Source organism: Crassostrea angulata, chromosome 8 (assembly GCF_025612915.1).
Source record: "Crassostrea angulata isolate pt1a10 chromosome 8, ASM2561291v2, whole genome shotgun sequence".
NCBI classification, from domain to species: Eukaryota; Metazoa; Mollusca; class Bivalvia; order Ostreida; family Ostreidae; genus Magallana; species Magallana angulata.
Genome location: NC_069118.1, coordinates 18560627 through 18586038, shown reverse-complemented (window position 1 = coordinate 18586038; position 25412 = coordinate 18560627). Strand labels below are relative to the sequence as shown.

The 25412-nt window shown below is 31.2% G+C and overlaps 1 protein-coding gene and 1 pseudogene across 3 annotated transcripts; one reads left to right on the top strand and one right to left on the bottom strand.

Moving 5' to 3' along the window:
• Positions 1-6268: 6268 nt before the first annotated feature.
• On the bottom strand, positions 6269-7842 carry LOC128160741 (macrophage-expressed gene 1 protein-like; annotated as a pseudogene).
• Positions 7843-17626: 9784 nt separating this feature from the next.
• On the top strand, positions 17627-24961 carry LOC128158518 (uncharacterized). 3 transcript variants are annotated; one of them, XR_008240008.1, is made up of 7 exons: positions 17627-17754; positions 17909-17973; positions 18405-18542; positions 19892-19951; positions 20517-21700; positions 21821-21882; positions 23466-23493. XR_008240008.1 is itself a non-coding variant. In XM_052821388.1 (4 exons), the coding sequence occupies exons 1-4, from the start codon at positions 21810-21812 to the stop codon at positions 24879-24881; spliced, it is 525 nt and encodes a 174-aa protein (XP_052677348.1). In that variant the 3' UTR covers positions 24882-24961. The 3 variants fall into 3 exon arrangements, 1 of the variants encoding a protein (XP_052677348.1); XR_008240007.1 differs by having other exon boundaries at positions 19892-21700; XM_052821388.1 differs by lacking the exons at positions 17627-17754; positions 17909-17973; positions 18405-18542; positions 19892-19951; positions 20517-21700 and adding exons at positions 24429-24488; positions 24634-24961 and having other exon boundaries at positions 21810-21882; positions 23466-23609.
• Positions 24962-25412: the final 451 nt, after the last annotated feature.

The following is a 25412-nucleotide window of genomic DNA, read 5'->3' as shown; positions in this document are numbered from 1 at the left end:
ATTGTTATTTATGTGCCTCAAAACAATTTGAAACTGTAGATTTTAATAATTAAGAGTATTTTTAGATGATTTATGTATTTTTTAGTTGAATTACAGTTAATTGTTTGAAGTAAATAAGTTCTTATTAAGATGGTATGTTAAACTTCTCTTTTTAATCGGCCACAAGATGGCGGTCGGTTACATAATATGAAAGGAAATATGAGCTGTGCATTTCTGCGGAGCTATAATGAATGTCAGTTTAACCTGACGATTGTTTATGCAATGCAGCTTTGCTAAAAGAGTGGGTTGTTAAACGAGACTTAATATGAAATTGGTTAAAGTTAAAATTTGTTTGTGAAATGAATAAGGTTATGTTTCTTTTCATTTTAATCATTAAAAAAACCCAAAACTGCATTGCTTATATGTGCATGAGTACTGCAATACGCGATCTTTGTTTTTATTTTGAATAACGTCGTTCAGAAAAACATTGATTTGCAACCGTTATTCTTCGCTTTTGTCTTTTTATCCAATTTTCAATATATGTAAGTTCATTATTTTTTTTGGTAGATTCTACTATAATGTCAATTTACATTCATATAAATATCTTAACTCTTCATAAATGTCTTGAATACATTCAAAATGATGTTGATAATAACAAAGTTATCTTCAATGGATCAATAACTAAAGAATTTTAATAGTCTCTCTAAGCAATCATTTATATATATAATTAAGGTCTTCCGTTTCCAACGGAAGACCTTATAGTTTTCGTACTGTTTCTTCTTCTTCTTATTATTTTTTTCAACGAATTTTGTGCACGCGATTTCTCGAAAACTATTCGGCCGATTTCGACCATTATTTCACAGATGATTGCCAGTGGTCATAATTCTAGAAGATTTTTGAAATTTGGAAATTGTCACTTCCGGTTTCGATTTACGACCGATTTTGTAAGTTTTTATGACCAACTTTGTGCAGACATAAACTCAGAGACTATCAGAGATGTGAATATAAAATTTTCAGGATAGGTAGACCATAGTTTCAAGTTGTGCACAATGCAATTTTTTACGCCAGTAGCGCCATTTCTTTGAGCTCGCCTAGGCTCGAAAATTGGGTACGAATTTCGAATCAAAATTTTCATACGTTTTGATCTGTATCTTTTTATGAGTTGATATTTAATAAAACATATATAATAAAAGTAGTAGATAATCAAAAGTTCTTTCCAACAAAATCAAAAAATGGGGCTGGCCCCTTAAATTAGGGGCCAAGACACTCGTAAACTCTATTACAAATAACTTAAAAACGATAAAGATTTTGTAATGCATTATAGAAGCAAAGTTGTTAATCGTAGCAATATCTATCAGGTAAAATCCTTGCTTTTGCCCATTTATTACGTAATTAGGGATTTTAAGGGGCCAAAGTACTTAAACTTTGACGCAATATATCTAGAGAAGTAGACATATTTTGTTAAGCATTGTAGAAAAGAAAATGTTTGCATTGTTTATTCTTATCGATTCCATTAATCAAAATAACAATGTATGTCCCCAATAAGGATCTAGAGGGCTGGCCCCTAAAATATTCAATCATTTGTATCTCAAAAATGATCAACAATTTTAGATAGGTGTAAGAACAAAAAATGTTAGCATTCTTAAGACATTTTCAAAGAAATCAAGAAATAGGGGCTGGCCCCTTTAATAAGGGGCCAAGACACTCGTAAACTCTATTACAGATGACTTAAAAACGATAAAGATTTTGTAATGCATTAAAGAAGCAAAGTTGTTGATCGTTACAATATCTATCAGGTAAAATCATTGCCACGCCCATTTATTACGTAATTAGGGATTTTTAGGGGCCAAAGTACTTAAACTTTGACGCAATATATTTGAAAAAGGAGACATATTTTGTTAAGCATTGTAGAAGAGAAAATGTTTGCATTGATGATTCTAATCGATTCCATTAATCAAAACACCAAAGTCTGTCCCCATTAGGGATCTAGAAGGCTGGCCCCTAAAATATCCAATCATTTGTATCTAAAACATGAATAACAATTCTAGATAAGTGTTAGAACAAAAAATGTTAGTATTCGTGAGACCTTTCGAATAAACTCAAGAAAAAAGGGCTGGCCACTTCAATTAGGGGCCAAGACACTTGTAAACTCTATTACACATATCTTAAAAACGATCAAAATTTTGTAATGCATTATAGAAACAAAGTTGTTGATCGTAACATTATCAGTTTGTAAAACTCATTTCAAAACCCATTGATGACGTAATTAGGGATTTTAGGGGACTAAAATCTTAAATCTTTAATGTGCTGTATGTGAAAAAGCAAAACTCTTTGTTAAGCATTTTAAAGGATATTGTCGATGGTATATAAAACCTGAAATGGAGTGGTTATCTCAAATTTCATTGATATTTTAATCGTATCGTTTAAAAATTGAACGGAAGACCTACTCGTTACTCGTAACAAGATCGTATCTAGTTTAATATCTATTCGTTTGATGAAATATTGGCGCTTCTGATTGGTCGAAAAATTTCTTTGATATCTGCATCAATAAAAATTTTGCCGGATCTACTTTTCTAAACTGTTCTAATCTAACACTATCTAAAGAACGGAAATTTCCAAAATAAACACTGTCAACAAAATGTAAAGTTGTGTCTGCTTTATTGTCAGCAAACAAAATACAACTTTAAAAACATAAAAACTTGCAAGTTTAACCTTCAAAAATAAACAAAACACATTATTTGATTCACGAAATAGAAAATTAAGCGTCCTCTCACGATTTCGTCTTGAGATCAATCAACATTACTGCAAGGCTGGCTGTTCCTTTTCCAGCGCATTTATGAAGTTTTCCGGTCAATGTTTTCTTTGATATGTCGATCAATAGAAAAATTATTGTCTTCATTTCTTAAATCATAAAAGCTTTTTAAACGGTGATTGTAATAAGGTATCACTCTCCGTTGTATTTCGATAAAATTGTGTAAAATTGGGAAAACAAAAACAGATGTAAAATAGGTTCAGGTAATTGTAGCAAGGAAAAAAGAATAAAGTACCTGTCAATATTTTTGTAAAATTGAGAGTTGCTGTACTTGAAGGTTTATGAGTGTTGCTAAAATTCATGAGATGATTTTTAATGATTATCATAGTTAAAGTGATGTCTTTTGTTGATATTGATATGCAATGTGTAGCCCCCTCATGTTAGGTGCATGAGAATCAGAAGTAAAATGCTTAAACTGCGGCTACGACTGTTGTGTTGACTTTACGCAGTGAAATTGCAAGGTACAGACGAGTGGTAAAATAACACGAAAAGTACATGGATTGGACGTAGTAAACTATACACCGGTAGGTTTCTGACATGTGAGGGTGCTACATGCACACGATAGTACGAAAGATCAACCATTTGAAAAGAATAACATGTAACTGGAAAAGGTCTAAAAGCCGAAACATCATGAAAATTTGCAAAGTATAATAGGGTCCAAATCTCATAAAAATGAGTATGTAGAAAAATTTATAGGTTTTGACAGTTAACAATTTGAAGATTTTTACTGTTATGCTACCTCTTAAAATACAAGTGTTAGTATTAAATCAAAACAATATAAATTTGTTTGAGACTATTGATATTGCATGTGACACAATGCTTTTGTTAAATTATTATCAAAAAATCATTTTATGAACATGTTGTAACACTGAAATTTCAATACAAATTGACATCATAGCTTTAATTTAAAGCGCCAAATGGTGATGAGTCTTTCAGAAAAGGGATATACATAATGATTCCGATAAATTGTTTATTTAAAACATTAGCACGCTGATCAATTTAATATCATAATATTTTTTTTAGAGAAAACATAATACATGATCCAGAAGCACTGAACGTAATTTTCCGGAAAATCCCGACCGGAACGGTAATTGCAGTGTGAATTTTGAAAATTTTGACGCTAAAAAATAGGTACAAAACTTTTTCTCTGGAATTAAAACTTTAAAACTTTTGAAATGCCAGCACAGCAAAAACATTTCAGTATAAAAAGAAATTATACAACTGGCATGCATTATGAAAAAAAGGTCATTGACTAAACAAAGTCCTGATATTCCATTCAAAGACCTCAATATGTTAAAGAACTTCTATAAAAAAAAGGAAAGTTCATTTTACATTTTCATCATTTCTAAATCTTAGAATGTTTACTTCAATATGGATATATAGTCACTAAATATTATTTACAGGTTCACATGGCTAAGTTTCTAATAAAAGCAAATTTCATTTGATTATAAAACAGATCCAAACTACATAAATGTGTATGATATAAAAGCAGCCAATAGGAAATATATATAAGGAATTTTTTCAGCAATATGTCTGAAGCAAACATGACTGAAGCAGATTAATACTGAATCAATCGTTAATCATCATGAAACAGAATTATGAATTAGGGCAATCTATAATCTATTATCTTTATCAAGCGTTACATGTTAATGTATCATCTTTATTTTCAGCTGGCATAAATTACAGGCTGCTCTTAATCATTATGATATTAAAAGAATCCTGCATATTAACAAGAGGCAGGATTTGAACCAACAAAAAAATGTCCATATTGGAAAACTAAACGAACCATGAAAAACCATGAAAGCGTTACCCTTATGCAAACCAGTAAATCTAGACGCAGTTAAATACTGATCAACATACTGTATGGCTTTTTATAGCCTCCATCTCATTGGAATGTTTGTATCATTTAACACGTTTTAATATGAAGACTAAATGCATTTATCATATATGATATATTTCTCGTGTACATTAGCTCATTTTAAGTCAGAAACTTCACGGCGTTCACTTCATCCGCTTCGATTTTTCCCAAAATGCCCTTTGGTTGCTTTGATTCAGCAATCTGTATATATAAGCTTACTTCATACCAAATTATTTAGGAGGTAGAGATTTTATATCAACATTTTGGGGTTTTTTATGTACAAATTTTGAATGATTGACTAAAATTTCAATGTTAGAAGTAAAGTCACAAGAGCGATACAGAAATGAAAATTCATTGTTATGTAAACAAAGGTCGAGTCGGATGAGGTCGATGTAAGAATATGGCTAAAATAGGCTGTGGCTGCTGCCTAATCCCATTCAACAATATATCATATTGAATAAAATATTGTTTAAAGCAAAGGTCGAGTCATATATTTTTTCAAAAAATGTAAAGTGTAGATTTTATATTTTTTAGAGACAAAATGACTCGTAGCAAACAAAGTAAACAGATTCGATGTGTAACTAAATAATGTTATCAACAGAGGAGAACAACATTTGACTAAAACTTATTCCAATAAATCACATGTTACGTACATGTAACCGATAACAAGGCTTGAGATTTGTTACCAAACAAAGAATTTCAAACTCTTTATAGTGCTTATAACGGAATATTTGACTTACAAATTTTGTCAAAGCATTAATAATACCTATAATAGCTATTCTAAATTTAAATCATCTTCAAAAACATTTTAAATTTTAAGATCAAATCTTGTGTAATTCCCTTGAACTCGACATAAAACGCAGTAGTAAATGTCATTGTAAAAAGTATTTTAATTCATCTACATCAATTCAAAACATCATGTCAAAACATCGATTGTAGAAAATAAAATTATCACATAATGTTAACATAAGCAACTAATCTGTATGACATTTTATCAATTAAAAAACAAAAACCAATTATTTTTCATTTGTGATGATATAAGTCGTCTTTTATATGTTATGATTAGAAATCCAGTCAATAGAAATTATCCCATTTTCACTTTTAGGACTGCAAATTTTCAAAACCGTTGCGTTGTTTTGACTTCTACGCATTCGCCAGAATGATATAGCAATTCCAACCAAAACACAAAAAACTGTTGTTGATGCAACAGAGATTCCAGCAACCTCTCCGTTCGAGAGTTCGGTACTTCTTTTGTCGTTTCCAGATTGCATCAGCTTAGTTTCTTTTGTATTCTGTTTAAAGGCTCCTTTTAACTGCTGTTCGACATCGTCCGCTGAGTCTAATGTCGTCCAGTTATTTGTTGCTGGTTGGAATTCGGTCATCTTTGGATCAATTAGTTTTTTCCAAGTTTTGGAGTCATCAGATATCATGTAAGATGATGTCTCAAATTCTTCGCGAGGTATTTCGATAAAATGCGGGATTTGTAGATTAGGAAGCTTTAGATCCGACGTTTTAATTTGAGACGTACGTATACAATACATTATTTCATATATATTATCGATATACGCCAAATGACTACTGCCTTTTGGGCATGATTTTCCATCTGCACTTGTATTTGATTAGGGATTTCCATTCTGTTTGCTATAAAACCCAGCAAATGGAATGGCGTTCTGTCCGGCGTTTTCATAATCGTCGCTTATACGAATGTTAGCAGTATTTGCAATTTTTACGCTGGAATGATTTGGAGGACACGATTGTGAGCCTGTTGCAATATTATTTGTTCCAAGAGCATGCAAACCCCCAAACAGAAACCCATTGTCTCTATATTCCAGTTGCTCGAATTTAGAATAGCACCAATAGGTGGTGCACTCAACAACTGTTAGATAGGTTTTCGAATTACATATAGAAAAAATAGCACCTGTGGCAATCATTTTCGTTACGTTGAACTGTATATTGTCCGGTCTGCAAGATACATACCAATGTTGTATCACAATATGGAGAGTTGTCAGTTGAATCAACTACTTTGCATTCTTGATATACTCCACCAAAGACCAGATTGAAGAAAGGAAATTGACATGACCCATCGTCTGCATTTGAAATTATGCTAAAATTAGGAGAGTCCAGATCCGTGCATCCTGTATAGGTATTGTGGCGAAGGGAGGTAATTATTGCCGTTTGAACGGAATGTGACATATCTTGGATAACGCCCTCACTAATCTCAGGAAAGAATTGTGGTGTTATGATTAAGTCAAGCGTAAGTCCATCCCTATCAATTGCAACCAAATCGTTCCCAATTTGCCCTGTCCATGTACTTAAAGTGAAATTTTCTGGATTCATTACTGGACCTCCGTAAGTGCGGATTTCAGAATCTGCAATACTGCCCATATATTTTTGGTAATTCGAATCTGACCATTGGTATTTAGTAGACATGGATGCATCTTCGGAGGCAAAAAACCGGAATGAGAAAAACTTGCATAAAGAGCAATCTGTATCTGTATCACTATTAGATATAGTCAAATATATATGATCTAGTTTGACAATGGAAGCACCAGCAGAAACTGAACCTATTACATGTGTACCGAAGTCGCGCACTAAAAGTTCGCTCTCATATCGGACCGACATGTTCCGATCGCGTTGAATGTGATCAGCTATTCTTAAAATTCGTGCTCTGAAAACTGGTGTAAGTTCTGCATCAGGCTGCATCTGAGAAGTATATCGGTGATATTTTGTTTGCACCTTCGTCGTTATGGCCTTGTTCTCAACTTATTGCTTCTTAACGTTTTGAAATTCAGCTGACATACTTCCCGCAACTTTATAACCAAATCCTTTGAAAGAACCCCCAGCATTGATCCAGAGGTATCGGACTCATAATTAGACCAGTGATCGTATACCTTTGAAAATGCACTCATCCGGCTTGATCTAACTGGAATAACATGAACGTCATCTGGAATAAGATATGTTCCGTCGTCCGTGGTTCTGCATTGTGAATAATTCAAATTGATAACCATACCTCTCTCTTCATTTGCAAGATTGTCCCATCCCATGCCTGGAAGAACTTCAAACGTGAGTGGGTTGTCTCCACTTGGCGATTTGTAAGCCCTTGGATTGTCATTGGTAATTTTTTCAGCAATACAGTTAGCGATGCACACTAAGCTGCAAAGCAAGAGTATCAGCTTCATTGCCGACGCTTTGTTGGTTGGCATGTCGAAAATAAATGTAAATAGAAAATGTTTTTTTATATAGCCTTCGTCAACTTCATCACACCATCTATCAGCTGATCATTACTGATAAAATTTGTTGTAACGTGCAGGTTAACATTTTCTTTAATCCAAATTAATTCAGTCATTTTATTATTATGTCTAGACAACCATTGGCCTCATCATCAGATACTTGTTTGAACTAATGTGATTGCACTAAGAAGTTGGTTAATATCTAAGATAATGATAAATACGTTCACATTACATGTAAATAATGATTAAAGAAAAATACACTTCCTAGTTGATAAACATCAGGACTATGTTAGTATACAAGTATATTAGAACCATTTTTAAGTTTAAATACAAAGAACGAAAAGAACACATTTGCTTGCATATTATATTCTTTCTTTTATGATGATAAATTCCATGACGAATTCCCAAAGTTTACCATTGTATAATATGATGTAATAGTTAAGTACTGTTTAGTAAACACTTATACTGGGATTTGGTTGTTTTCCTCCCCTACCCCCTTTTCACTGAAAAAATCACTTAATATGCCACTGTTAACCTATCTATACTACTATTTTAAAATAATAGACTCAAATTTTTTAGCTTTAATACCGATAAATCGGAAGAGTGCTGTCTTTTGTTTTATAAATTTTAAATATCATTGGTACTTGAAGATTACCAATTTGTTTTTATTTTTTCTCAGTCAAGCTTCGTTAATTAATAATCAACGTAAATTCCTCAAAAAATTCCGAAAATCATCTAACTTTTTTGGATTTTACAATCTTGCGCTTGCGCATTATATTCATGCTAAATCACGGGGGGCTTTTTATTTTATGTTTCCAAAATATCACATTTGCATGGATAAACTTGGAAACGATAAAACAAATGTGTGTTAATTTTCATTGGACATTTTTTTTTCTGTCTGTCAAAGAAATTACGGGAGATAACTCTAAGACTGCATTTACTATAAAAAAAAAATCCCGAGGGTTTCGAATGTCAACATGATGTGTAAAAAACGTCGTTGAAATATGTTGAATTCTGCAGTTATAGAATTAAACTTTTTGAAGAAAGGTATTTACAGCTTCAAAATAGTTTGATTTGAACAATTTGACTGTTATTTTCAATGCAACTTTATTAATTTTCTCCAAAATCGTTTTGGAGCGATTCTGCAATTTTCTGCTTCTTTTCGGGTATATGGGAGGCATTTTAACTGTGATGAAGGCATTTCCCGAGACTCAGTTAGATTATTCCAACTCAGCAGAGTGTAGTGAAATTAAAAGCATTATTGTAGGCTTGGAGTTTGGTTATGCAAATGACAACAATATACGGTGTTTCGATGTATCTATTTTGTAAATGCCCGATATCATATGCAATGTCAACCCGTGCACGCACGGGTCAAAGTCTTGTAGTATTGAAAACTGGATCATTAAATTATGCACAAATTAATTTGACTGAAATATACATTTGCTTAATCCGAAAAATTTTCGTAAAATTTTAAATTATCATATTGTATTGATTTTTTTCTTTTTTCTTGATGACAGGCTCGTTTTTATGACCTGATAAGGCTACTTTTGAACATTATACCATTGAAAGAGTAACAGAGAAATTTAAAAGGACGGTCGACGAACATTAAAGACATATTTTACGTATCTATCTATATGCTAATTTCTGATTTATATTTATACCGGTTGATTTCTTTTCTGCATCGTTCTCTAAACACAATTAAAATGTATCTCTTATGCCTAGATACATTTTCTTACTTTTTGGAATGTATATTTAATTTAAATTTAGATTTTTATTTAACACATACCAAGAAACTTCAAAACTTTAAACTGTACAATATTTAAAAATAGAAAAAAAAATATTTCGAAAATTTTCCTTACTATATTTAATTCGATTTGAACTGCAATTATAATACTTAAATTTTCTGAAAGCGAAACCAACCGAAAGCGAAACCACGTGCATAAGAGGAGGAGAGATATACATGTCAATATGTTATCAACGTAGGACTTTGTAGTCTTCCATTATCATAATGTCGTAGTTGTGTCGTTACTCAGATTAATTTGTAGGTCAAATTGATAGATACTTATAAAAATAAGCTCGGAATAGTATTGTAAAAAATGTTGGTTTGTTTTTAAAAGGCTGCTCAAATTTTGCGTTATATTACTCAAGAATTGAAATATATACACACATTTTTACTGTTGATTTGAGATTATTGTATTTCTTGACACTGGATCTTCAAAAGTTCTGTCTCTTGCAGTTTAAACAAATATAGAAAGACACTCCTTGCCGATGTGTATAACTAAGACAGACCAGCTTCAGAGTGATCAAGTAAGTTGTTACAATATTGCCAATTTCATGTGTAATAAACTAATTAAGGCACTTAAAAAATTCACTGGTGTTAATGTTATATACTGACCCCAAGTACCGTATAGCAACAAACAAGTTACAAAAACTACATAATAGTAGTTGAATATAAGCAAGAGAGAGAGAGAGAGAGAGAGAGAGAGAGAGAGAGAGAGAGAGACCAAAAAATATCAACAAAGTATACAATTAGATAATTATTAAGTATATTCACTAAACAGGAAAGCTAACTATCTCCATTTTAGAGTTTTTATAAATAACATAATTTTTTTTATCGATTTTTAATACTTTTTATTCTCAGATTTAACATATAAGGGTATAAAAAGTATATTGTGGAATCATTTTTATTCGTTGGGGTCAATGTTTATGGGTAGCCAAATTTTTCCTACTTTGTGGAAATTCTGTTGATAGAAAGTTCAAGATGACATCAATGAATATTGAACAAATGCTGGTATATACGGTACGGTCGGTGGAATAAAAAATCGTGGGCAAGGGTTACTAGCGAAAGCCACAACAATTATGATTCCACAGTAACTTTTTAGGTATAGATGACATGTCATATTGCTAAATATATGGGTTACACACTGCTACAAGTAGTAAGACTCCTTTTCATTTCTTAAACAAATTTACAAATGCTCTTTGTATCCCAATTTCCAACTTCTATAGATATTACATGTTCCAATCTACAAATATCTCAGATACGTTAAGATAAAAATATATTTTAAAAACAAAGGTTGTCTTATGAATTCTGTAATAAAGACCTTTGATATCTTTGCACGTCGTAATCTTACATGTATAAAACTAGTTCATACAAATAACACACCATTCGCACATTTAGGTTTAAAAAAATGTAGAATCTACACCTGAATATCTCATGATGTGCATTTGCAAATGTAATTTTTCTATAAATGGAGTGTGTTTATTAATAATTATGCCCATAGCTCACATTCATGTAAAACAAGAGGACTAGAGGCAACATATCTCACCTGAGCATCAGAATTCATAATCAAAAATCAAATAAACTTTATGGCATTAAATGTCCGGATATCTTATACCGTAGATCTTTTAAATTTTCTCCACATATTTTTTTTATATATCTAGCCTTTTTCTGGGTTTTTTCTGAAATAACCTTGAGTGCTTGTAATCCCCCCCCCCCCCCATCTTTATTGTGGCCCCGCCCTTTCTCTGATATTGATTTTGGAATATTGATTTGAGCAATTTTCTTTTAAATTAACACTACATGAGAAATATTTCAGACAAATTGTATCTTTATTCGGCAAAATTGACTTGAAGTAGATAATTTTTACAGATTTTGCCTATATATTCCAATGTAAAAATTAAGCCTTCCAATATTGCCACATATTTCTCCATAAGGATCATGAGTTGATCAATCTTGAATTTAAACTACCTTAGGAGAATTCAATTCAAGATTATGTTTTCCCTCCCATATTAAGTTAAGATACAGCAGATTTTGTGTATTATATTCTTACATGTGTATAAAAATGTCATCCCCATTGTGGCCCAACATTACGCCAAGGGATCAAGATTTGAACAAACTTGTTTTACACTTAAACATTTGCACTAACAGTTTCTGTAGTTGCTTTCACAGAATTTCAGTTTTACAAGTCATATGGTTTTGATGAGGACTTTTCCGCATAATTATACCACTGCAAAAATAATACTTCCTCCATATTGCGGCTTCATCCTAGCACCCCGGAATCATGATTTGAATCAAAACCACCCGAGGATACATTGGCACAACTTTTATCTTATTTGCTAAAACGATTTTGAATTCTTTTTAATATATATGGTTTCATTATATTCTATGTAAAAATTCAACCCCATTTGTGACTCAACTCTTTTCACCAGAGACCATAATTGATCAAATGTGAATATCTATTACCTACCACACTTTGAACTTTTCTGGCCAGATGTTTTTTTTAAGATTGTCAAAAATAGTGATTTTTAAAATAAATGTTTATATCAGAAATGGAGATAAATTTACCCCTTGTCGGACAGCGGTACGACAGAAAAAAAGTCAGAAAATAAACAGTTTATTTGAATTAACTCTTGCAATGATTTAATCTGTTATATAACATAACTGGGTGAAGACGTTGAAACAATTTTTATCGAAATCGGTGAATAGCTGTATGTTTCTAATCTAATGAGGCAAAAAAAGGCGCCAATTTGATGTCAATATTTTAAATTTTTTGAACAAAAATGACAAATGATCTATGTAAAACTAATGTTGTGATTGTTCTTTTTAATAAAGAAAGCATTTAATGAGTTTTAATCCATAGCAATAAAACACACATTTGATGACAAGAATTAACTGGATCGGAAGTGAAGAAGAAAATCATTTCGAGATAAAGTAATATTGTATCACATTGCATCATACAAGAACATCGACCTACATGCATTAGGATTAGGTTTGCAATGAAACTACTGGCGATTTTGTGATGAAAACATATGAATATTTGATGATAAACACCTTATTTAATAGATACAATCTTGAATGAAATTTCTTAACAAGTGTGTGATTGCAAGTTGTAGACGCTACGTTGTTACCCTCCTTCATTGTTATAAAATGCAATAAAGTGTTTATTGCACTCGTTCAAATAGAGGGGATGAATAGTTTATATTTTACTCTCGACTTTATTTCTTATCATACCTATTTAAAATCGCGAAAAATATTAAATAGCAGTATGATTGGATTCCCAATATCTTTTATGTTAACCGATTTGAAAGATGCACTTCTGTGCTCAGAACTCTAAGAGTTCAATCTTAGTTTGTTACTTCATTGAAAATCGCAAAAAGTGTTCATTAATATCTCTCATCTTATATGTTATCTGTCCTAAAATGGGATTTGATTCTTTAAAATGTAGTTCTATACTCGACACGATGTAAGTTAAAATTTGAAGTACTTGTTTTATAAAATTTTATGAAAAAACTTTAAAAGAATTAATGTTTTAATACGTTATTTTAATGAAACACATTGGTATTCCTTGCCAGGAAAGGGGACATTGACTTTTCTTACACTAAAATATAAAGTTCCCAAAATCTAAATATAAATGCAAACACTAGTATGATAACCGTTTTTCAGTACTTTGATTATAAAGGCGATTGATACCACCACATGTTCGTTAAGAAGGTATAACACCCGAGTTTTTTTTTTTTTTTTTTTTGATAGATAATATTGTATGAAAAGTTTCATTGTGGTCATTGTGGATTCAATGTATTCATTAATAATTTCGTCGTAATCAGCCTTTATATTTTTCAAAGCGCTTATCCGTTTTGTTATCTCTTCCAGGGTAATTGGTCAACTAATGCTGCGATTTAATTTCGTGTTTGACAGTATTCTATTGCTTACTCAGACAGTACATGATTATTTTTTCCATCTACTTGAAATGTATATTACATCATTAATTTTTTATGACAATCATAAAGTTCAAACAATTACTTTTTTTGTACATCTATCATTGGTTCTTTCCCCCAGGATTCCATTGAATTTGATGTTCTCAAATATATATTGTAATCTTCTCTTGATGTAAATTCTTTTATCATTAAAGCAGAAATTTGTTTTTCTCAAAGAGAACAAGGAGGTTAAACAACTTCTAAAATTTGACAATAAAAATACCAGTACATAGTAATGAAGATGTCAGATAAATTATGTATGGCATGTATGTCCCGAAACATCTTTGATTAAACAAATTCGCAAAATGGTACCATAATTCCTGTTTTAATTCTATTAACAGTTAAGATGCTAAACACCTTTTAAACGTCTTGATAAAATTAATTCCACGTCTCAAAAATTTCGTGTTTTGCTGTGATGGTTCATTTTGTTGCGGTTTTTATTAATTTCCTATCATTAAATATTATTGATTCTTTTAATTAAATGATTTCAAGTGCATACTGTTAACTTACATGATTTTTCCCATTATTTTTTTTAAAACAAAATTGATAAAAGTTTCTTTTAAAAATGTCTAACTTACTTTAATAGCTAATGACAAAAATGATTTGTAATATTAATGCACTTTATTCATCACGGCTTTATGTGTTGTGAAAAGGACATGGTCCCTGAACAATTTTGGGGTGCCAGAAGTGTTTGTTTTATATAAGATTGTATTTAAGATTATTAAACATCTTCTCGAGATCCTCAATGCCACAATATGTGGTAATTGATTATGCAAGTATCCTAGCTGAGAAAGTGTAGGTTCTAAAGAGTGATCTTTGGACTGAGACCTGAGAAAGATATTTTAAAAAATAATTCAGGAATTTGGTCTAAATCATAACCCCACTCCCCCCAAACTTATAACTTGTCTCAGGTGAGGATCAGCAATTAGTATAGGAGTGTCTGGGTAAAAATCTTTAAAAGGTATTGTTATTTAGATGTGCAATGCTACATTTTGCAATATTATAAAGTTTTAAAGCATTCATGTTCAAAATTGTTGACAAAACAACCACTGAAACATCACTGGCTTAAATTATTTTTATTTGACTTTGTAAAATTCCTTTAATTTGACTGAACTACTTTGAATAGAGTTATGGCCAATGTTATTCATATGAGTGATGTGGCCCCTGGGCCTTTTGTGCTAAGACATTCTTGGCTTTCACTAAAGTTAAGACACTTAAAAACAACACAATCGATTTTAAATCTATTTCGATGTAACTACTGTAAACGCTTAAGAGCGTCTGTAGAACTATAAGTAAACTCCACTTTAGCACAGGTTTTGCAGCGTGCTTTTCTAATAACTGCAGTATGGTGCATTTCGGAAATCCGTTCAAGATACTTTTGGCATAGTTCAGATGGCAAATAGTTAACAACAACTACATGTTTTATACTATTTGTTTGCATTTTAATTCACAAATGAAGAGGAAATTAGAAGATCTAAGCTACACGTTAAAGTTTATGAGTACTTGGCTATATCTTTGCATATCTATACATGTAAAAAATATTAACTATTAATTGATGATCATGAGGTTATGCAAACATTTCCGTGGAAAGTAGGCTTTGACGGGAACACGCGGACGTACACTTTGGTTGGCTTATCCCCAATGTTATACTGTAGGATAATCGCTCTTAAGCTTATTTAAAAACAAGAACCAAGAATAAAATGATGCTATAAAAATTGTTTCATTACCAAAACTAACAACTTTTTTTTCAATTATTAACGAAAAATCACCTGTTCGAAAACGCAGACGCTTACAGTTCTTACACTTGGTTTAAGTTTTTTTTTAGAATATAGGGTAAATTTAAAAACAAAAGCAAGTAAAAGAATTTGGAAAAAGTCAACTTCATTGCGACAGGTGCATACGCGATGTATGAGAATACATTGTCATAAAAGACGTTGTGTGTATGTGATAATCAACTATCAGAGATGATCATATTATACATGTAGTGAAGTGAATGTAATATGTATCCCTTTTGGTTATTGATACAAGGTCTGCTAAACATTGTTGCATCTGTTATATATGGAATCCGGATAGGGCCATGTAGTTCACTATCGCATCATCGCACCATCGACGTTTGAGTCGATAGTGAGATGGTGCGATAGTGCGATGACGATGATGCGATAGTGCGATGACGATGATGCAATGGTGCGATAGTGCGATGACGATGATGCGATGGCGCGACAATGCGATGACGATGGTGCGATGGCACGATAAAGCGATAGCGCGATGATGCGATAATACGATAGCGATAACGCGATGGTGCGACAGCGATGACACGATGGTGCGATAGCGATGATGCGATGCTCTATCGCGTTATCATTAGTTCTTTATCGCATCATCGTCATCGTATTATCGTTGCATCGCTTTATCGACTTTCCATAAAAAGAATTACATTCCCAGCAGCCATTGCACAACATGGGGTTTGATGACGAAGAGATGCTAAAATATTATCAATGGGTAGGACTTAAGATGAAATAAATTTATTACGGACGAAGTAACATGCAGATGTTTGTATTTGTTGATGTATAAATATGAATCCTGAAAATATATCATCAGAAAAATAACTATTAAGTAATTAACTTGTACATAATTCCCATCTAAATCTAAATGAAAGTATAATACTTTTGCAATATTATAATTCATATTTTGTTCACAAGTCATTAAATATTTAAAGGTAGGTAACTCTTACAATTACAATGAATATAGAGTACGCACTTTTCCCTTGATAGTCATACCAAAAAGTACTGGTTAAAAATATTAGAGACACACTCTTTATCAATTTATCAAATCTAACAGCTCACTAGTATACTGAAATTAAATCTTATTTCGCTCAATATATAGAGCGTATGTGTTTGTTAATGAATTTGAATGAGAATTGTCATCCCCCCGTTTGAATCCATGCCTTGATCATGTAGTTTTCATTAATTGCATTGTTTTCTTTGTTTATTTACCTATGATTTAAATATTTATATCGTTAGCAAAAGGGTAAAGCTAATTTGTAATACCTAATTATTATTAGAGAGTCAAGTTTATCAACCTCTCATGTAAAATCCGTTCATATATTCACTGCCTGCCGCGTTTTCTCCTTTCAATGGCGCATGCGCAAAAAATCGATGGCGCGATAGTGCGATGACATGATGACGATGACGCGATAAAGAACTAACGATTACGCGATAGAGCATCGCATCATCGCTAGCGCACCATCGTGTCATCGCTATCGCACCATCGGATTATCGTTATCGTATCATCGCGTCATTGCGCTATCGATTTATCGTGTGATCGCACCATCGTCATCGCATTGTCGTGCCATCGCATCATCGTCATCGCGCTATCACACCATCGCATCATCGTCATCGCACTATCGCATCATCGTCATCGCACAATCGCACCATCGCACTATCTACTCAAACGGCGATGGTGCGATGATGCGATAGTGAACTACATGGCCCTATCCGGATTCCATAGTTATACTTTATTACGATTGACAATTGTGGCGATTTAAATTCTTAAACAACTATGTCTAATTTCTAGAAAGCATTGCAGTTGACTTTGAATCCACATCTTAGTTTAAGTGGGCCTGTATTATCTGCATTCTGTTTTTAAACCATCGACATAGTCATTTCCTTTCGCGGGGCAATACGCTTTAGCCAATAGAATAGTCTTTCATATTTGCTACATCCAAATAATTACTGTAAAAACTGTAAGAATGTATGATATATTTAAAGTATGCAAGTCAAGCATTTCAATCAAAAATATAAATAAAATTTAAAACTTCAAAAAATTATTTTTTAAAGTAGTTTAACTTCTTAAATATTTAAGCCTCTGAGTGAAATAACAAAAACAATTTCCACATATGATGTAAACATTACATAACCAGCTAACATGTTTTGATTCATACATTTCACACATTTGCAAAATTTCCGCAATGCTATTTACATATACATGTTACATGTGATATAAGATAGACAGATTTAATATATATCAACACATTTCTGGAAAAACATGTACTCAAAGTATGGTTTTGGTTTTACAATTGCAATTCCATTGCTGTGGACCCTCTACCAAATTATTGGCAATAAAGGGTATGTTTTGATTTTTTTTCCCCTTGCATCTTGTTCCATTCTTTCAGAATTGCATTCATATTTTTTGTTTTGATTTTGTTTTTTGTGTTTTTTTAATAGCAATTATTTGCTGAATATTGTAAGATAATGATAATATCATTTAAATAAATTCCAGGGTCCTTGCAGACAACACTTTATTGTGTTTGGTAATTTTTTACAAAGACGGTAACGATTGCAAAGGTATTGTACTGTTTTAATGTAAAAAAAATTAGTAAAAATATCATAAAACTTCTTTTATTTTGTAGCTAAAAAAAACAGTAACCTTGGTAGAAGACCAGTTTGATAAAACAAGTTGAAAAACATTTTTAAACCTATCCATATCACTCATTTTCAAAATCTTCTCATGGATATTTACATAGTTATGTTAGATATGGGAAAGTCAGATTTAATATGTTTCAACATACAATTAACATCCATTAATATCTTGATACATGTAGTTAGAAACATTCTCTCATTCCCTATGAAACTATGTTTTGTTTGCTTTTTATTATTCATTCGGCTGCCAAAAGGTATCGTTTCGCTATTATTTGTCAAGGCTATATAACTTCATTTTAACAACATTACAAGTTAGTCAGATAAAACGTTAATAAACAATTTATTGTAATTTGTAGAATGCCTTGCTGGTTATTACGGTGATAACTGCTCACAAATTTGTCCATCACCATTGTATGGCCTTCTTTGTGTCTATAAGTGTGACTGTTTGCCTTGTCATCATGTCTACGGCTGTTCTTCCATTTCCCTTACGGAGGGTAAGATAATCTCATTACATGTAAAAAATGTAACCATACGACTGAGGATAGCGTTTTATCAAGATGATTAATAATTTCATGATTATGATATCGACAAATAAGTTGAACTTAAGTTAATAAGTTTTATTAACAATCATTATTCTCCAGGTGAGTCTTAACTTATATTATAGCCTGTTTCTTAAAATGTTTTATATTATATATATGATATATAATAGTGTGTATAACGTAAAAAGTATGTTCATTAAAATTATGCCCACCTGTATTTTACAACTCATGTAAGCTACTAAGCTTTATTTCATTTTGTTTAAGAGCTTTTGTGCTTAATTTTGTTTGAATATTTTATTGAAAAAAATGTGATAAACATCTTTTCAAAGCTCTGGCAAACTTACGTTACCCAAGATATGTTTAAAAAAAAAAAGAACTACTAGTATGTATGGATAATGCATACATTTATTGTTGTAATAAAACTGATATATTATGAGGCTTGTTTTTAACGTTAACGGATACCAGAAATCACGGAAATACTTTAAATTATGTCATTTGAAATTTATGTATACCAGAAATCACGGAAATACTATAAATTATGTCATTTGAAAATTATGTGTAACTATAAATCGATAAGAAATAATAGGTGTGTGTTGTGGGTATGGGGCTCATGGAAATCAGCATTTGCGTTTTAGACAAATGTATATTCATAAGGAAGTCTTAACAGTAGAGGTTAATGTTTCTAGTTAATGATTTAATTATACCAACCATTGAGCATAGAATGTACTAGACTAATTGACTTGTCGTTATATTTATTATTAGAATTCTTATAAATACTTGTAAATCATGACATATTTTTGCAATTGAAAACTCAGTTTTAAATAATTATCTTTGACGGTAGTTTATTGTTCGTACGTATGTGTGACTGACACATGTAAAGCATTACATGTACCTGATGCAAACATATGTATGTTTAAATGATGGAGAATTTCAGAAGGAATGGTATTGATATCTTATGAATTAGCAGATTTTAATATTTTTATCATTTAATGTGATTAATCAGCATTAGGCAGACAGATATAGTTCTTTACCAAATCGAACAATAATCATAATCAACCAAATCATTGTTGCATTAACACGCTAAAATATTTATATCTATAACGAAAAAAAGTCAAAAAGAAAACACTTGGTCAAAATTAGCATTAAAATGTTATGATGCGACCAAACATGCGCATACTAGTATAATTATTGTTTGGATATACATCATAAAAACCAGTCATCTGACAAAATAGTAAAATGAATTAATGCACTTTTAAAAATGTCCACGTTTGTTTAACAGAAACAATAAACGTTTTTTTTTCAAGTTGCCACAGTGGGTAAAAGAGAGGACGACCAGCAATTATCTGGAAACAGACCAACCCCTGGTAAGATAATAGACATTTCTATTACACTGTTGATCTGCATTATTTTTTTTATTTAGATTACTACTTATTCGAAAAATTTGCTGATGCTACCTATTTACCCTTCTTAAAAGAATACACACAATCTCAGATGGTGTTGATGCAGATATTCCTGATATTGAAAGTATTAGAACAAAAAAAAGTGCAGTCCTGCGTTGTTGAAAATAATTATAAATGAGAAAGAAAACCTATTGAACTTGCATTTGATACAGTATAATTCGAATTTGGAAATCATAACACAATTTACAAGGCAAAATATTATACATGTATAAGCATACAATTATGTACGTTAGTTTATTCATGGTTTGCAAAAAAATTCTTGAATGCGTTCCATTTAAAAAAAGTAAAACAATTTCTTCAAGCATTGGTGATCTGAAGCTGAACAAGTCATTAAGACTTTGTTAAAATCATACAATATTCACAAAAATCCTAAATGGAGCAAAGATAAGAAGCTGCAATGTTAAATTGCGAACGGCTTTCTACCTCTACACGAGTTCTTGTCCAGGGTTTCCGTTGAGTTTTGTTTAAGAAATTGTAAGAGGTCGTCATTCTGCCCCAAAAAAGAACAGGTCAAAGGGATCCAAGAACTACAGTGAAAAATATGTACAATTTTGAGGTCAAAGGTATTGAAATGTTACCGTAAAAGAATATGTACATTTTGTCACTGGTAAGTGCAATACGTTCACCTTCATGACGTTAGTCACACGCTTCTGATTGTTTTAAACCACATTGTGTTAATCGAAATCAAATGACATTTATTTGCTAGCAAAAAGTCAAAACGTCAAAAAACTTTTGATATAAGTTTATATGCATATATTTTGAATCACGACTTTCATTAACTAATATTATAATATGTCTATATTCAAGGGGCCTGCACCGAATTTTTACATTAACAATCTTAATCTACTAATTAAAATGTAAATATTATAAAGATGGCTGTGGTCTCTTTCCTTTTTTGTTCGTTGTAATTTTAGCTTTGACAACGATAAAAAAAGAAAGTTACCACATCCTCTTTTATAATATTTATCTTTTTTAAATTAGCCGATTTAAAATATTAATCTGAAATTTCGGTGCAGGTGGTAAAATGCGGACATAAAAGGAAAATTAGTTTAAACAGGACAAATCCTATACAATTCCCAAAGTTTCATATTCCAGGTCTGGTTAAATTTTTTACAATTATCCATCGTTTACGAATTCTACCTAGTTGAAACATTGTTTTACACGATTTATTTTCGTAAACGGATTAAAAATCGTACGGTTGTTTTCTTAACATTTTAAAAGAGCCGAATTATGAGGATACTTAGTTCTTAGTAAGAGTACAACAGTACTCAACACTGAGATTTAAAATATGATCGTTGTACCGATGCATATCTGTCTTTTAAATTATCAAATATCCAAATCAAAATATATTCTAAAATAATCATTTCTGAGTAAAATATAAGATTGCAAACTTTAAGTCTTGAATACCAATAACCATTTCCTAGAACGACTTTATTTACGTTTTTAATTTATTTATCAATTTAATTTCCGCCACACTATTTATAAATTATAATCACTTCCCTATTTTTCTAGATAAACATGTAACATGATCAGACTGCATATGTATCAACACACGTATTGTGAAAATATGTACTCGACATCTATTTTTCAATTGACGACTACCATTCCATTGGTGTTGATACTTTGCATCAATTACTACATGTACAACAAAAGGTATGCTTGATCACGTTTGTATTTTATAAAAATTATCTGATTAAACATTTATGTTTCTTTTATCAGAAAATAATTTATGAATCAGAAAATAATAAACTGTTTTGGGTGAATGGATTTCAGGGTTCTTGCAGACAGCAAACGTTGTTTGACCAATTTTTACGAAGACGGTGACGAATGCAAAGGTTTTGTACATTTTGTTTTTAGAAATTACATGTAGTAGAACAGATAGAATGTAACCTTTTATCCCCGTGAAGCTGAATTGTCATTAACGGGTCAATTTATTGTAACATAATAACCTATTACGTGATATGACTCGGTAACGGGTTTTTTTCATGCATGAAATACTAAGATACTATCAACAGATTGTGTGTGAATGAACAAAATCAAAAGGTAAAACATTGACATTAAAACTTGTGTATTTTTTTTCATTTTGATGAAAGCATATCCCTTTTTTTTTTCATGCTGTTTGTTTAAACCTTTGTTAAAGTTTGATGTTAAAATCCTTTCGCTAAGTGGTAATTACATGTAATATTATGAGGAAAAGCTGACAGGAAAATATAATTGTTAAATTTATGCATGATTTCATGTTAACAGAACTACGGCTCCATTGATACCTATATGAGAGTGCAATTAATTTTTTGTTATAGATAACATATCTTTTCATTAATGATAAATTAACTTTTACATACATGTATCTTTGTTCCCCGTGCATGTATGGGATAAAACAAGAATTGCAGTTTACTAAAAATGAATGTGTTCAATTTTTTTCAGTTACTAGCATGCATTAGTTAATAAGTTTTATCAAATATGTAATGAAAGTTACAGTGTTTAACATTATTGACTACATGCATTAGTATCAATTGCGTATCAACTTATCAATGATTGTTTGTAATTCTCCGAAAACCTACAAGTATCATTTATGTTACCAAAATACATACATGAAAACGTAAACTCTATGACATGTACCAATATTTGTTCAGCGTAAAGTAGGTCGTTAAAACGATTTGGTCCAAAACATTTCATACTAAAGTCTAACAGGTTCATCAATAAGGTTTAATTACACAAAAGTGTAATGATACATATTAAGCAAAATGAGTTTACAAGATAACGTTAAAAACAGGATTAGAACTGTTGTGTTAAGGGCACTATTAAAGTAAGTTAGTTTGAAGAGCTCTCAAAATTCGCTTGGTTGAGATTGGGGATCGGGGGATGGGATAAGGGGGGGGGGGGGGCAAAGAAGGCCTACACTTTTTTAAATCAAGACATAGTGAGTGGAATATTTCGTCACGTAATGCTGATGTTATTATTTGACCAATAGAATTAAATACGGGAATTCTAGCGACTCTCATTGTTAATGAGAATGCAAAAGATGCACTGTCCACTTTTTAAAGGACGCGGCATGAGTAATACTTTCAAATATCTTTAAATAAATTAAACTAATATGCATACGAGATGAAATAACTTCTAAACATATGATGTAAATGGAAAATGATACATGTATATAAAAGCTCGTTTACACATTGTGAAACAACGAAAACCATCTACCTAATCATTCAGCGTAAATTCAAATGGATTTACTTTTCTTATCACAGTAACATAGGCGTTATTCGTCTTTTGGAAAGGCGATAAAAAGCCCCTATTTGTGTTTCAACGCATTTTTTACCGTTTTAATGTTTATTTTCCAATTACATGTACATAGATAATATTTTTAGACTTTTGTGATTTATATCAAAAAGGAGTGAAGGAATACTGTTTCACTGTTTAGAGTGTCCAGCTGGTTATTATGGCGACAACTGCTCGAATGTTTGTCCTTCTTCACACTATGGCCATATGTGTGGCAACAAATGCGAATGCTTACCCTGCCATTATATCTACGGTTGTGTTTCAACTACCCTTATACATGTGGCAGGTACGTGTAAATATGAATGAATGTTTTCCTCCAAAAATGTAGAAACAAAAGTTAAGAAATACTAGTATGGTAAGATTAAAACCAAACCTCTAACAACGTACGATATTGGTCAAAGATTATGTTTCCGTTTTTAATGCTTACAATGCTTTAGTAAGGCATTTTGAATTTTAACCAACATTTGGATGTCATTTGCCCTGTTATAAGCGAGATAGAGAGCTATCATTTAAACAAAACTTTTATTTGCGTTTAGAATGTTGAAGTAAAGATTTCATTTTTAGACCTAAAATAAATATGATTAATCAAGGAACTATTAACAGAGTGTATTTATGCTTAAATTAGAAGAATTAGAAGAGAGCAAAATCAGCTTAAAAAGGAGTTTTTAGCGGTTTATTGAACCAATATAAATAAAACCAGGAAACAATCCTTGTTTACATCAAAAGGATCTCTGTAGCTTGCTTATAACTCTAAGACTGATATTAGATTTTTAATTGATCTCTAAAATATATATATATATATATATATATATATATATATATATATATATATATATATATATATATATATATATATATATATATATATATATATATATATATATATAGATATATAGATATATATATATATATATATATAAATATATATATATATATATACCTAGCGCTTACGTTTTGCGATTAGTTTTTTTTTTAATATATATTACCGGACACTATGGCTTTTTATATATATAAATATATATATATATATATATATATATATATATATATATATATATATATATATATATATATATATATATATATATATATATATATATTACAGTAACATCAACCTTTTCTAATGAAAGCAAGGATGAAACAAAAGACACAAATAAAATAACAGGTACATATTAACGTAAACAACAAATATACGTATTTGGGCAAAGTATTGTTGGGCTTTATAATTATAGAAACAGAACTATTTTTCTGACCAACGAAAGTAAATATTAATGTTTTTGTGACAAATCTTCTTATTTTTTACTGTACAGAAACTGCCACCTATGAACATGAAAACGAAGATAAAGCGGAAAGCTCAAAGCAAACACCAAAAAATGTGAAAATATCTTATACGATCTTAGTTATTTCCGTTGGATCTTTTTTATGTGTCATGTTGATATTAGTAATTATTCGAGAAATGTATCTTTGCTGCCCTCAACCTGTTGGAAGACGGACAACTCGTGATGACGTTTATGCAGATATTGCTGAAATGCAAAATCAAAGAACCTTAACAGAATGAAATAATCTGTCATAAACTTCCAGATATAATTATATGCCAATAATTTGTTAAACACGTTATTTCTTGTTTTATATTATTTCAAAAACCATAATTAGTATAAGTGTATTCATTTATATATGAATAAATAATTTTGTATCTATTTCTCTATAGAGTTTTTGAATTATTCGCTGTATCGTCATAATGATCTACCTATATTAAAACCAAAGGGTGTCAAGCAGTCGAAAAACTGCAACTATATCAAGGGGGAAAACCCCGAATTATTTATGTTATGGTTTATACATGGCGGGTTAAAGGAGATGCTGGCTGATAAATCTTTTTAAATCTTTGCAGGGGGGTAGGAGTAAGTTCTTAATAATTCTGTATGTAAATTTAAGAAATATCTTTGTTGGGTGAAAGAGAAGGAGGAAGAAGGCAGTTCATCCATGTCTACCCATCCCCTCCCAATGATGTTGCGTGCCTGTACTTTTGATATTAAAGGGGATGTATTTTTACAATTTACACAATTTTGCGTGAATAATGAGCATTGATGCT